Source organism: Anguilla anguilla, chromosome 4 (assembly GCF_013347855.1).
Source record: "Anguilla anguilla isolate fAngAng1 chromosome 4, fAngAng1.pri, whole genome shotgun sequence".
Classification (NCBI taxonomy): domain Eukaryota; kingdom Metazoa; phylum Chordata; class Actinopteri; order Anguilliformes; family Anguillidae; genus Anguilla; species Anguilla anguilla.
In genome coordinates this window covers 20785919-20800237 of record NC_049204.1, presented here as the reverse complement: position 1 = coordinate 20800237, position 14319 = coordinate 20785919, and the positions used below count along the sequence as shown (strand labels likewise).

General features: G+C 41.8%; 2 protein-coding genes across 8 annotated transcripts in view; both read right to left on the bottom strand.

Moving 5' to 3' along the window:
• The window catches only part of LOC118226134 (reversion-inducing cysteine-rich protein with Kazal motifs-like), a 45454-nt gene extending 40588 nt beyond the window's left edge, over nucleotides 1-4866 (bottom strand). Inside the window, exon 1 of the mRNA XM_035415483.1 lies at nucleotides 4633-4866. Coding sequence (XP_035271374.1) covers nucleotides 4633-4699 — 67 coding nt within the window. The 5' untranslated portion in view covers nucleotides 4700-4866. The remainder of the gene's footprint in view (nucleotides 1-4632) is intronic.
• Nucleotides 4867-9754: 4888 nt separating this feature from the next.
• Nucleotides 9755-14319, bottom strand: part of LOC118225714 (collagen alpha-1(XV) chain-like) — a 73843-nt gene continuing 69278 nt past the window's right edge. For all 7 annotated transcript variants that reach the window (XM_035414586.1, XM_035414588.1, XM_035414584.1 and 4 more), the window contains 4 exons: nucleotides 13882-13941; nucleotides 13064-13261; nucleotides 12417-12532; nucleotides 9755-11013 (listed from right to left, as the gene is read on the bottom strand). In XM_035414586.1, coding sequence (XP_035270477.1) covers nucleotides 10797-11013; nucleotides 12417-12532; nucleotides 13064-13261; nucleotides 13882-13941 — 591 coding nt within the window. In that variant the 3' untranslated portion in view covers nucleotides 9755-10796. The remainder of the gene's footprint in view (nucleotides 11014-12416; nucleotides 12533-13063; nucleotides 13262-13881; nucleotides 13942-14319) is intronic.

Sequence of the window (14319 nt, the reverse complement as noted above, 5' to 3'; positions counted from 1 at the left end):
AGGTAAAATTCAACAACGGTATGGCTGAAACCTAGATTTGGTTTCCTGCCTGTCCACTTCCTGTTGGTCCATGCTGGATGTGTGTGTGTGTGTGTGTGTGTGTGTACGTGTGAGCGTGCATGTCTGTTTGTCTCTGGCCAGTTTTTTTCCCAAAAAACCAACAGGCACACTGTGTCCTGTGTTTCTAAATAAGAAACAAGGAAACAAGATGAAAGAAGGCCAATGATCGTGCCGTAGTGTAACATCATATAGCTTCTTGTTCCTCTAAATCAAGTGAAAGAGACATAATTATCCCCTTCCAGCATCTGCAATGGTCAATGAGAGACATTCCTCTTCCAATTTCTATTCCCGACATTCCTCACTTGCAACCTACTGCCCCTTGGAAACAATCCGATTTCCGGTCAAGGGTTCCTTTCTGTTGATTGAGGTCAATAACTGCAATAAGCAGTGCAAAGCTGGATAATGAACAAGCCCTGAGGGGCTGTATGATGAGATACCCTTCATCACTGCGCATTTGGGTACTTATCTCCTCATTTATTATCACAAGACTGACTGTGGAAATGTAGTGGCCTTTCAAAAAGTTCCTTCCTGTTGCTAGACAATGACTGGCATATTTTTCTTGAAATATCCTGGATGAGAAGCGAAGAAAATAAATCACATTCCGTCATCCATAGCAAAACACCAGGATCTCATCCACAATTCCTTAGTAGAAGCAAAACAAAACGTGAAGTGAACAGCCAGTGTTTTCCCAGCCAAATCAGTACGATGTACAGACTCCATTTGTCTACATCCTTCTCTGAGACAGCGGCCAGCCCTTGAAGTAAAGATGAGATGGGACGTCGTTTGGGACGCTTATAGGTTAGCTTGCTTTTCAGAGGATCATAATCCAACACCAGTATCTGAATTCTGCAGTGTTCTACAAAGCCTCTACCTGAAAAAGGTAGGGTGTAGAATATAAACATGTAACCTAAAAACATAAAAGTACTATGCACAGCACAGTTATAAAAGATCTATTTTACCTAGCCTTTTCCATCACACATAAAAGGATCAAGATGTTTCTACAAAAAAAATTCAGAAGAAAGAAAGACCAAGCTAATCAAAATTGATTACCTGTTTCTGTATAGCCATTTGATTCTGCAAAATATTGTGCAATACAAAGATATTTTCAAGCTTACTCAAAAAAAATAAAATTAATTAATTAATCAAAAGGGGGCCATTTGAAAGGTCTCGGCTCTGTTTCTTGTTCTTTCTTTGTTCTCTTTATGTTCGTGCTTGCAAAATAATTTACCTTGAACACAAAAGTCCTTATCCCTCTTTTTCAATCATACTAACATGCAGATGTTGCCATACATTAACTCACCATACCACATACCACTCAGTAGTGCTAAAAAACAGGTGTATTATCCTTGACAAATTGAATAGATACTGAGTCTTTCTTTCAACTGAATGTCATATCCACCATGTCCAGTTAAAATCTGTGGGGAGTGCTAGGTGCCGCATGCGGATAACTACTGTGGTGACATGCCCAATGGCGCAATACTGAATCCTGACCATGCCAGTACTCACTGTCACTATGACGACTGAGAGGTGACATGATTGGATAGTTTCAGTCAGCTAGGTATTCAATTCCTCATCGCACAGTGGTGGTTCCTCTGACCAATCAGTCCGTCTGTGCTAGCTCTCAAGAGATACAGTCTTCCATCTACACAGCTACCAGGTCGACTAAAATGAGCATCAGCTGGCTAATAGAGGGAGGATGGTGTAGAGGATGGTGTAGTGATGAGACAAGCCTGCAAACAATGACTGGACATTCTATGCAAAAACGGGGTGAAATGTCGGCGCAAAATTTTTTATTGTCCCTGTTGTGAGATTACATCATTCTGATGTTGTACATTTCTCATTCATATCTGCAGTTTCAAACAATAAGTGTCTACAGTGCACACCTGATTTACCCTTTGACGCACTGGATGTTGATTTTGAGTGACAATCTTGCGTAAAGATGCATAGACCATAGAATGCAACAGAATGAATCACAAGGACCCTGGAAGAAAGAGATGGGAGGTGGAGGTCCGGGATTGGGCATGAGTTCAAACCAAAAAATGTCCCCTTCTTTTACTCCCCACCGCTCTTAAAACCCTATTCTCAGAGGGTCATTGTCAAAGAGTCTGGTCTCAAATTATATAAATGAATGTCCCAAGAGCTCTGGAATAATGGCAGTATACAATAAATCAAGCAGTAATCTTGCACTCATTTCCTTGAAGATTTAATACATTTTTCATTAATTCCTTGACACCAACAAGAGGGTTATCCAACCTCATGCCAAACAGCTTTCTTAATGACCTAGGCCTATGTTCTCTTGCTGAAACAGGTCGTACCATTAACTTAATTTTAATATTGATACCAATCTTAAAACAAGTGCAATTTAAACTGATCAGTGGAAACAGATTCTTGGACTATGCATTAACTTTAAACATATTGACTCACAGTGAAATACTACAGCTTCACTGTGGGGTAATCATACAAGCTGAAGATACTTCACCAAGCTACAGGCTTTAAACTCAAAAACAAGCACAGTACAAAAAAAAACAACAACTGTAAAGCGCCAGCCTTAAGATGCAGGAAACCAAACCAAACCAGTCTTTTAAAAAGACAGCCTAACACCTTAGAAGTTCACTTTGTTCTTCAGGAAAACAAACAAAAAAACAACTGAAATTCAACATCTTTTAATGCCACCACATTTATGTAATCAAAGTCCAGTATGTTTTATGTTGATTATCAATTCTAAGAGCCATTCTCTACATAACGATACAATGACAGTGTCGTTTGTAAAAAAAAGTACAGACGGTGTGGTCTAGTTATAACCATATTTGCACTGACGAGGCAACTGAAGTGGGAAAACGCATTCCCAAAGAATTATACTGGAAAGTAGATTTCTTAAACAAAGCAAATGGAACATAATGATTGTAAGACATTCAACAAACATGATATCAAAATAATATATATCAAACTGAGGCATGTAGGCTATCACTTCCATTTTATTTCAATGTGGGTGATTTCTATTTAAAATACGTTAAATTTGTAGCTGAGATGGTAGTGTCAAAAAGAGTCAGTATCGGGCTTGTTTAATGAATGTGACTTGAAACCTAGAAACATAACACAGAAAAAGGGTATATTTTAAGATTGATATATACATATATCACAACGGGAGGAGGGATATATAAACCGGTATCAGAAAATGATTAAGGTTTGTTATGGAGTTTTCAGCAGAAGGACAATATTTTTTTCATAGTGATGTTTTCGTGTCTATTATTTTATTCCGAAAAAAATCATATATGCCCTAAGTTCCCACAATCGTTTGACCCAAACGCTCAAAGTATGCGGGTCCCGACTTATGAAGTTCTCAGCGCAAACTTGTCTTTTATGTTTGCTCCATACTGTGACAGATGTCTCGTGTCAGTAACTCTAGAGCGACATTTACCCTGATAAATCCACATCGTGAGCGCATGTGGACAAACAGCACTTTTAAAGACTTCAAAGGTTTCACAAACCCAGATGCGAATTTATAGCCTTTACCCTACCCCCACCACCAAGATGTTTTTGACTCACTTATTTTTAGAAAGATTGTGGCTTAGAGACGCGCTGAAATTTTAATTTTCAAAGCCGAGTTACAAGTCAATAGAAATTTACAGAGAGCATATGAAACTAAAATTGTTTGTAAACAAATGTAATCAAAAAATATTTAGATAGAAACAAAAACCACATTTTCCAGATATTTGTATAACATCAGATATTGGGGGAAAACGTGGTTTCTTAAGATGAAAATATGAGCGTTCATTACACCTAAATAAGATGAGACTTTGCCGTGGCTTAAAACCCTCACGAAACATAGTGAATGAAACTGTCAGGTCTTATTGTCATCGCGATGACTGAAAAAATTACGACGTGTAGCCTAATGGTCAGATTTCCAAAACACAAAAAATTCACATAATTAATACACCCGCTACTTAATTGCAAAACTTCTTGCCGTTATCGCATCGCTGAACATGTCAAAATGTCTCAGAAATATATTTTTAATTGTAAATTTGATATCTGCACAACATCAACCAGCAAAAACACAAGTAAACGTAAGTAAGACTTGTAGCCTACGTATAACATGTGTGATTCAACACCAACTAAGAATTCGAACTCTAGTGGTGCCGCCTTCTCTCAGTGAATTGTCAAGATTACCGTGATACAACATTGAAAAGAGTTGCTGAAGCATACCAAGACCACATTCTACATAGCTTAATCCGATAAAAGCTTTTCTTGTAACACGATGTGCATATGACAGTGGGCTTTTCACACGAGTGTTTTTTCTTTTATTCATAAGACTGTAAAACGGTAACTACCCGATATCTGTTGCTTCAGCTGGATATATGCGTAATGAAGCGGCTATGCGCTGTAGCTTTAAACTAGACTACTCTATACAGTCCTGAAACCTGTACGAAAAGTCTGAACTTTCAGAATTAATTCCGTTTCCAGCGCTTCATCATTCGTATAGTATTTACCAATATTTACAAAAGGCCTGTTGTGAACAAAAAAGATAAAACAAACACGGAGCGACTAAAAAACAATTAAGCATACCCAACTTACCCTGAGCATGAACGAAATCGTGGATGTTGAAGGCGAGAAAAAGAAAGATCTCAAAACACAGAAACATCTTATTGAAATCTTAAAGTGCATTGTGAACAAAAACATAAAGAGGACTGCACCGCACTGACAAGCTCCATGAGACCATCTCTCTTGGGTACCTAAGCGTCTGCAGCTCTCTGGCAGTACACACAGGCCGAATTGTACGGATGGAGCTGGCCTGTGGTCACAGCCCCGACTGAGCATGTGCGGGAAGAAAACTCCCTGGAAGCACAGCACTCTTCGGTCACAAGAGGGCTGGATCAGCGACGACATGAAAGACCTGTGAGGGAGGGGCATGGGTTACTTTAGAGTCCCTGCATTCTCATCACTTGTATCCAGGGATCATACAATCTGTACTTGCATTAATGTAGTTCTGCATGAATGGGATTGTCGTCTTTTTTTTGACGTGGAAGTGCCTCTAATCTTTAGACTTCAGACAGAAATATTATTTTTTTCTTCGTCCTCCTCTTTCTACTTCTCCTTCTTATTATTCTAATCGTAATAATAATAATAATGAAAATAATTATAAATACATCTGCAGAATAATAACTGTGAACACAACAATTTCCTGTGATTTTAACAGTAAGTACAGACGTACATATGGAAACAGAAGACAATGGAGCTTTTGTAGTGCTGTAGCTCTAAAAAGAAAAAAAGAAAAAAGTAACAGCATTACATGCAATGAAACTGGGGTTGTTCATCTGCCATCAAAGGGTAGTTCATTTTCTGGAGTTTAAAAACAAAAAAATTCAGATTTTATGGAAATGCCTGATTGGCTATGCTTCCAGAGGTTATGTTTGTGCATTTTACCTGAAAGAGACTGTATGGTGACTTGCTGTGTCCATTTAGGTGAAAGTGCACTGGTTCAGGATCTCTTGCTGTCACAGTGGGGTATCGGTAAGAATACACAGACTTTATATTTTAATGACATGCACAACAACATGAGCAAAATTATATTTGAGGGTGTGATTTAAGGGTACGATTTGAGGGTGTGAATTCAGGGTGCAGTTGATCGGTATTGACGCACACTGCGTATACTAAAAACCCTCGGGAATTGTCCTCAGGGACCTTTTCCTTATACTGTACTTGTGTCCTTAAGCTGATTGGCCTGAAGGTCAGTGGACATCAGTGATGGACATGTCAGAGGGCACATCATGATTTGTAGTCTGATTATATGGGCGTGGTCTTGGTGCTTTATGACACGCAATGCAAGTAACATGGGGGATATAGCTGGGAAAGTGAACCAGAATAAACCAGGTTTTTATGGCTACTACAGTGTTAGAATAAGGGTGGGATGGTTAGCACAGGGAACAAACAATGAATTCTCCAACCTGTGACCATAATATACACCTTTGTACGTCGCTTTGGATAAAAGCATCAGCTAAATAAATGTAATGTAACGTAATGCCTTTTTATACATTACTCTGGCTATTAGATTGTGAGAAACATATACATATTTCTGTCTCAACAGCCATTCCCTCAATAATGTGCATTTGTTCCAAAAACCTTTGATGGAAAATACACAATATTTTTCCAGTCACTGCCACCACCTGCAGAAAATGTAATCAAAGCCATTCATAGTGAAATAAAAGATGATGTTTAAATGTGGGCAATTACATTTAGAAAACTGGAAATTCCCAAGTGAGGCGAAAGACTTCACTTCCCTTAACATTGCAGCAGTTTGTTATTGTGCTGAGAAAAATAGAAGGTTCTTATGCCCCCAGACACCCTGAGATGACTGTACTTATAAAAGGGCGCCTTGTTGTGTCTCAGTGAATAACTGAGTTCGCCCTGCTTTTATTTTATTGTCTGTCACCTCATTAACCCCCATATTCGGAAGACAGCCCCCAAGCTCGGGGTGCCCCTTCAAATCTGTAGCCACTTGGATTATTAAGACTGAGGCACAGGATGTGACAGTGCGAGGACAATGCAGAGACAAAAGTCTTGCTCTGAAAACCATTTCAGCTTCAGGGTGAGTGGAGGTCCTTGCAACACCAATGGGAAAGTTCCCATGGAAACAGCAATGCCGTTAGCCGTCTACAAGGGCTGTAACAGTGGTGGGCTGGAAATTACATTCGCAAGTGCAGCTTCTGTTAGCAGAGTGCTTGTAACTATTCTTTCCATTCAATAATAAAACCAGAACTGAGTGACACATTGGGGTTAACATACAGATTATATCTCTTTTGCCGTCCTTCCTTAATCATAAAATCCTCCGGTACAGACTTACCCTATACACGTCTCCATTTCTGGATGGAATAAACACACATTTGTCCACCTCTTAGAAAAAACAAGGACAACTTTTACTTAGGAAAACATTTTTACAAGTTGCAAGCCAAGTAAAGCACAATTTATAAATGTATCATGTACTATGCAATGTTATGTTTTTCTTCTTCAGCACAATCAATTATGACATTGCACATTCATGTTAACTGTTAATTACTATAAACTAGTTTATTGTAAAGTACAATTACTATCAGTTCAATTTCTTATGTCCATGTTAGGCCTGTTTCTTGGATAATGGCCCACTGTGTGTCTATAAATTGAATTGCTGTTATTGTTGAATGAAGCTACAAGAGCCCTAATGCAAAATGTTTAAATGACCCCTTTGATCTGTGATGTGGTTGTGAATGAAACTGGACAGTTACTGTGATTTGTCATTTGGGAGATTTCACGACCTTGCCAACAACACTTGGTGAATTTGATTGTGATCAAACATTGATCCCGAAAAATTATTCTGGTGACCAGATGTTTACTCACAGCATACAAAAAATAGTGTGTGTAAATGAATGTGTGCATGCATGCGTGTGAGTGTGTGTGTGTGTGTTTGTACACACAAGTGCACACCACAATCTTCAGATCATTTGCATGGCAGCACATATACAAACTTAACTTTCCAAAAGACATAGAATGTCTGTCTATACAGTAGAGCAGTTTAATAGTGAATAGTCAGTTGAAACAGTTTGGTCTGAAGAAGCCAAAGTTGCAAAGAATAAAGTTGCCAATGTTAAGATGTCTTTAATGCAGACAAGACCAACAAATGATGGGCTTGTCTACATTAAAAGACATCTCAACACTTGCTTCTTTGTTTTGTGTGCTTTTGGGAAATATACCAGTTGGATTTTATAACTGAACCCCTCAGGATGACTGTAACTGCCTTGTTTGGACTTTTAAAATTTTATTTAGCAGTTTTCACTTTTGAATATTATTCTCCTTTGCTTTGTTTAATTAGGTTTCAGAGGTGTATGCTATTTCCCAGTAAATGTGGTTTTAATTTCTTTGTGGTATGATTTCAGGACAACATTCTGGAACACTCCATTTAGCAGACATACCTACCAAAGGTGCTTCATATAGCTTACATTCTTTACATACAATCCATTTATACAGCTGGATATTTTACTGAAACAACTCAGGTAAAGTAACTTGCTCCACGGCACAATGGCAGTGCCCTTCCTGGGAATCACGTCTACAACCGTGGAGCTACAAGTCCAATCCCCTTATGCCACAGTGCAGCAGAAAGGTCATGGCACATATGGCACATTCGATGGAACTCGGTCACCAGGACAGTTAGCAGGGTAACGTAGAGGTAGCGGTCCAAAAAACAATGCGACACAATCGAATTGTCACTAAGTGGTTCATTTGACTGAAGCATAAACCATACAATGTGGCATTGATTCAGCAAGGGTTCTTTTGTAGTCTGGCACCATTCCCGTGTGCTCTTCCAGTCTAAGATCATTCGATGGATGCGGAAACCACTTCCTGAAACTTAATTGGATTGAAGTCTGTGTCTGGGAGGCCCACGGGAGATGAATTACTTCATACTTGTGCTCTTCAAACCGTCCATTGAGAACATGTGCCCTGTGGACTGGAGCATCTTGGAAGAGTCTTTTTCTTTCCATTTAAAGACAACCACCAGGCTGTGTATAGAGTACACTCTCCCTGCTGGCTGGCCGTTAGTTACAGTACAGCAGCTGTTTCCCTGAAAACATTCATAAAGCAGGAAGAGGTGAAGGCTTGTGAGGACACTTCCTGTGAACAAAAAAAGGCCATGAGCTCAGGCTAAATGCCCTACTCTGACCACTGCCGACAGGAAGGTGCGAAAAGAATGCACAAAAGAGGATGGCATTTCCTCAAGGTGGTTAATGCCGAGTGAGCATGTTTAGCTTTGAAAAAACAACGTTTAGCTTTGCCAAAATAAAGAATTCAAATATCTTTGCTCTATTCAAAGCCAATTTCTGAGAGAGAGATTGCGAGAGAGAGAGAGAGAGAGAGAGCGAGAGAGATGTGGTGTGTTTTGAAGAATAGATAACTCAGTTATAAAATTCCAAAAATCTGAAAAGTAAATATTCACATATTAGCAGTATCGCTGAATCACAGTGAAAACACACACCCTCCAGTAATGGGATCTTGAGTCACTCGAGCATCTGTCCTTGCTTGTCACTTGAGTCAGTGTTTCAAGCCTCTCTAACATTTCCAACATCCCCACAGGGAACTAAAATACAGAAAATTGCCACTGTTTACACCAAACGCTTACACTAGGTTTAATGCTACACAGCCGTCATAAGCTGCAGCCGCAGGAAAGGATAAATACATTGCAGAGCCCATTCTGCTAAAAATGCTGTTAAAACTTAAAGCAAGCTTTTGTGAACAATGCAGAGCAGTAAGTTACATCTGTCAATCAAAACACCTTAACCCAACGATAAGAACAATATGCACGAAAACACAGCTCATGAAAATAAATTGTTAAAGGCAACAATGATTTTCATTCTGAATAATTGATACACATTTTTGTAAAGAACAGCTCTCCTTTCCATTTGGGCCTCATGAAGTGCTGCATTAAATTATAAGAGTATATATTATTTCTGTGGTTTGAATGCCTGCTTGGTGTTCGGCAGTACAATGTTATTCAACAACTCAGTGCTTCCAATTGTATTCTTTAGTTGCAATCTTTCTTACCACTTGAAAGATGTATCTGTGGCACATATCAAGAGTATTATGATGGTCTTATAAGGGCCAGTCTTCCTGTGCATAAACCCTTCATCCCCAAGCAAGAGGCTTTCACTGACAACAAACGGACCCAATCTGGTTTTGTAAAAAACATTTATTCAATGAACACCAGTCAACGTACACAAACATAAATTTCTCTGCAGTACGATTACAATTATCAGGTCTCTTTCTTGGCTGTGCGCTAGGAGTGATCATTGTATAGTTAAATTCCAACTTACTTTGAACACTTCCAGTTGACTTATTTTGCTTTGTTTTTTAAATATAGTCTCATCATTTTTTTACAGTCCATAATTCTATGTACCTATTTTAGAATCCTTTTGAATCTTAAAAAAACTTTGTTAATCTAGATCAGTCAAAACAGATGCTGTACAAAAATACTAATTGTAAGAGGACAAGGCAAAATACTGTAGCACTCTCATTTTGAGCAATGGAACCTATAAATTACACAACCTCGATCACTTCATTTATTTAGATTATGTGCTGTAATGGTATAAATAGAACATTGAATTTAATTTAAATACTGAGATAACAACTGTTGCTTGCATTAGAAATTTGTAGATAGAAAACAGAAACCTTGACAGAAAAAAAGCCAGGTAATGGAATGGGGGGAAAAGGATTAACTGGAATGCAGTGCATTTAAATCACGTCATCTTGTTAGGCAACCCAGGACTTTTTTCATTGGAATGTGGACCAAGTGTTGACTTAAGCAGTGACATCATAGTGTCATCAATGACATCACGTAAAGAACACCAGGCAGAACCCAAATGAGAATGTGTAATATTCGGCTGGCAAGTAGCACAGAGAGGGCGCCCCTCTTAACTCTTGCCACCAGCCTCTCGCATGACGAGCAACTGATGTGATAATTCTCGGGAGCGTGTCATCTGACTCGACACCAGCTTTGCTCCCTGGAGGACAGATTCACAGATTGCTTGCTGAGGTATCTGGTCTTTGGCATTGGTCTCGGTCAATTGAACAAAGGGCAGGTCGGACGTCAATTTACATATATTTACACCTTTTCGAAAGTAAAAAAAAAAAAAAAAAAAATGCTAGAGCATGGGAAGGAGGCAGGAAACAGTGTCTACTTCTCTGTGTGTTTCTGTGGAGCCCTTGCGGGAGCGCGGTTAGATTCTGTACGCTTCCTGGACGTAGCTGTTCTCGATGCACAGCACGATGAACTGGCTGGAGCAGCTGCGCGTGAGCTGACCCAGCAGCCGCCCGCTGTGCAGAAGGGAAGCCTGGCCCGTCACCGCCATGTGGCCCGTGCGCCAGTCGTCGCAGTAGCTGGAGGTCAGGCGGATCCCGTCTGCGCTGGAGCCGTGCCACACCATCCTCTGAGGCCTGCACACACACACACACACACAAATGCACGCACGCACGCATACACACACACACACACACGCACAAACACACGTATGCACGCATACACACACACACACACATACACACACGCAAGCACACACGCATACACACACACACGCACGCATGCACGCATACACACACACACACACAAACGCACATGCACGCACGCACGCATACACACACACACAAACACACACACGCACACACATACACACAAACACACAGAGGACAGGGGGTTAAAATGTGCAAGACCGTGGCCTTCCTGCGCCTTGCTACATATAAATGCGGACACAATGATCCACAAAGCCCCGTTACTGGAAGCCCAGCCCGCAGCCTGGATGGACCTCATCCTAAACACAGGGTCTGTGCTCTTTGCTGTGCCGTCTCCACAGCGGGGCACACACCCGCTCCAGCTGGGAGCCACATTCCCGCACGTCACATTACTGCTGGCTGAGCTAGCATGTGACATCAGCTCCTGTGGTGAGGCTCTCATTAATACTCTCATTGATGCCCAGCACACCGAGGCTCATCTTATCACCAGACTCTCTGCAACACTATAAAACTCACCACACCTGTGTCAGGTGAGTATTAGTCTGAGCACGCTCAGTATCATCCCTCATACTCTCGTATCGTGGAATGACACTATCCACATTTCTCAAATTTGGGCCAAAAAACACACGGAAACCTCAAAAGAAGTAATGCTCATTCAGACCTTGAACTCCCTCTCTGAAAAACTCCCTCTCAAAATCCACAAACAAAAATGGATCCAGTAAAATCCAAAAAAAGTAAATCCAAAGCCACAATTACTAGCTGTGTGTAACTGGATTTTGTGCTCTATAATAAAAGCTGCTATATTTAATATGGGGGTGTATGAATAGACACCAGCAATGCAGCAGTGAGGGCAGTCGCATGGTGTACCCACCCACGCTGCTCTTATTTGGTGCCCATAATGAACACAGCGCCCACAGCCCCTGCATTACGGACTGCGGGTTTGGAGATCTTTCCCTATCATAACGGTCTTTACACAGCCGCCAATATCGTCCTGCTTCTCCCTACCAGGCCCGGGTCAAATACCTATTTGTTTTGGATTCAAATACCTTTCTGTGCTCAGTTGATCTTGCCTGGTGCAACTGAGCTCACCAGGAGGACCAGAAGGAGGGGTTTGGACTTATTGACAGTATTTCATTGTTTCCAATACACCAGTCAAGATCAGTAAAGTGCAGATTTGAATCCAAAACAGATATGTGTTTCACCCAGGTCTCTTTCCTACATCTCCATAGACTGTTAGCAGCACTGAGCTCACTCTTCGGCTACCCCGGTTTGAACCTCGGACATGCAGATCGCAGCGCGGGTCGGGGCGGCGGCGTGGGCTGCTCGCTCACCAGGACGGGTCTGACATCACATTCCGGCCGTCGAAGGAGTAGATGGGGATTTCGGGCTGGAACACACCCCCGTTCCCGGAGAAGATGGACATCCAGTTGTGGAAGAGCACCTCTCCCTGTGAACACAAACCAAACGACTGAGGAACTGCAACTGATTACCTCATCATTACACATCTTCCATTACCAGCATTTCATTTTAGCATCTCATGGGCACATCCATCCATTATCTATACCCGCTTATCCTGGGCAGGGTCGCGGGGGGAGCTGGAGCCTATCCCAGCGTGCATTGGGTGGGAGGTAGAAATACACCCTTGACAGGTCACCAGTCCATTGCAGGGCACACACACCATTCACTCACACACTCATATCTATGGGCAGTTTAGAACCTCCAATTAGCCTAGCCTGAATGTCTATGGACTGTAGAAGGAAACCCAGGTGAACACGGGGAGAACATGCAAACTCTACACAGAAAGGACCAGGCTGGGATTTTAACCCAGGACCTTCTTGGGCACACGCATTACTGAATCATCATTTTGATAATAATTACACACTCAAACCCAGGTATCCGGTATTCTAGTTTAAACTATTGTACATGGAAACTAATACTAATGGTGTAAGTGCAGATGGATGTAGCAGCGACGCTTCACCTTGAGGTTGAGAATGGGCATGTTGAAGCGGTCTCCCCTCTTCACGATGCTGGCCAGGTCCTGCAGGTGTGAGGACAGGAAGGCCCTGTAGGTGCTGACCAGCCCCATGGCGCGCGCCTGCTGGTAGCATTGGTTGTCCGCGCCACGTGTCCCTCCCATGTTGCCTGAGAAAGGGGCATTCAGGGCCACCAGGTGGAGCTGGAGGACACGGGGTCAGAGGTCAAAGGTTACACGGAGCTGAGCTACATCACCCCTGTGCATGTAAAGCCATGCTCCTCTGCACAGACCATGCAAACTCTTTACGTGTCAGGGCAAGGCGCGGTCTAATCAAACCGACAGCCGTCAGGTATACTGTTACGACACTTCGGTGCCATCGGATGTCTTTCTCTGTTTTTACTTAGGAAGAGCCAGGTTGGTTGAAGTGTTAAAAGACAGCTTAAATGGTACAGTCATACTGTAGTACAACTGCACTAATACACTCAGGCTTTGGAATCGGTTTTTAGTTGCGTGGTAGAGTCGCAGCGGAATAATGCTTCTAAATCCTTCCGCAAACCCAAGACATTAAGGCTGCTTTTCCAAGAGCTTAATATAGACAGCAGCAATTTACCCTAAGTCTGGAATAATGATCTGCACTCAAAATCATATTCTGACTCATACAAATTTTAGGGCTGGGACGGAGCCAAACCAAAGTTTATAAGCTCATTTTCAGCGACACGTAGCAGAGATTAGATTACACGCCTTTCGCATTTCGTTATGGCATGCCGGCGTCACGGCGCATTACAGCAATTTCACAGCTGACAAAGTGCCACTGTTCTTACCCCAGGGCCCGTGTGGATGGTGTGTGCCAGGATGTTGTATCCAGGAAGGTACACCTGTCCCTGAAACCAGATTCATTTGACACGTTAGATGCAAGATATGCACCGGCAAGCTCGGAACATGCAAGCGAAGGGGCTAGCAGCGACGCACATCTCAGCCACACACGCGGGACAGCGTACATTCTGAGGGGCGACGTTCCCCAGACAGCGATTCAGGAAGAGCTCAAACAGCCTTCAGGAATTGGTTCAGACATTGTGAGCCACAAGTCACCACAGCCTGTTATGATTAATATCTTTTTTACAACGCAATCATTCTGTTTCCTGTAATCAACACTGGAGCGAAGAGGAATGCAAGACAAGGAGAGACACCCCCAGTTTCCAGTGCGTTTCCAGAATGACTTAAATTCAGCAGGGAATGTGTCTCGGACCCGAGAATCTTTA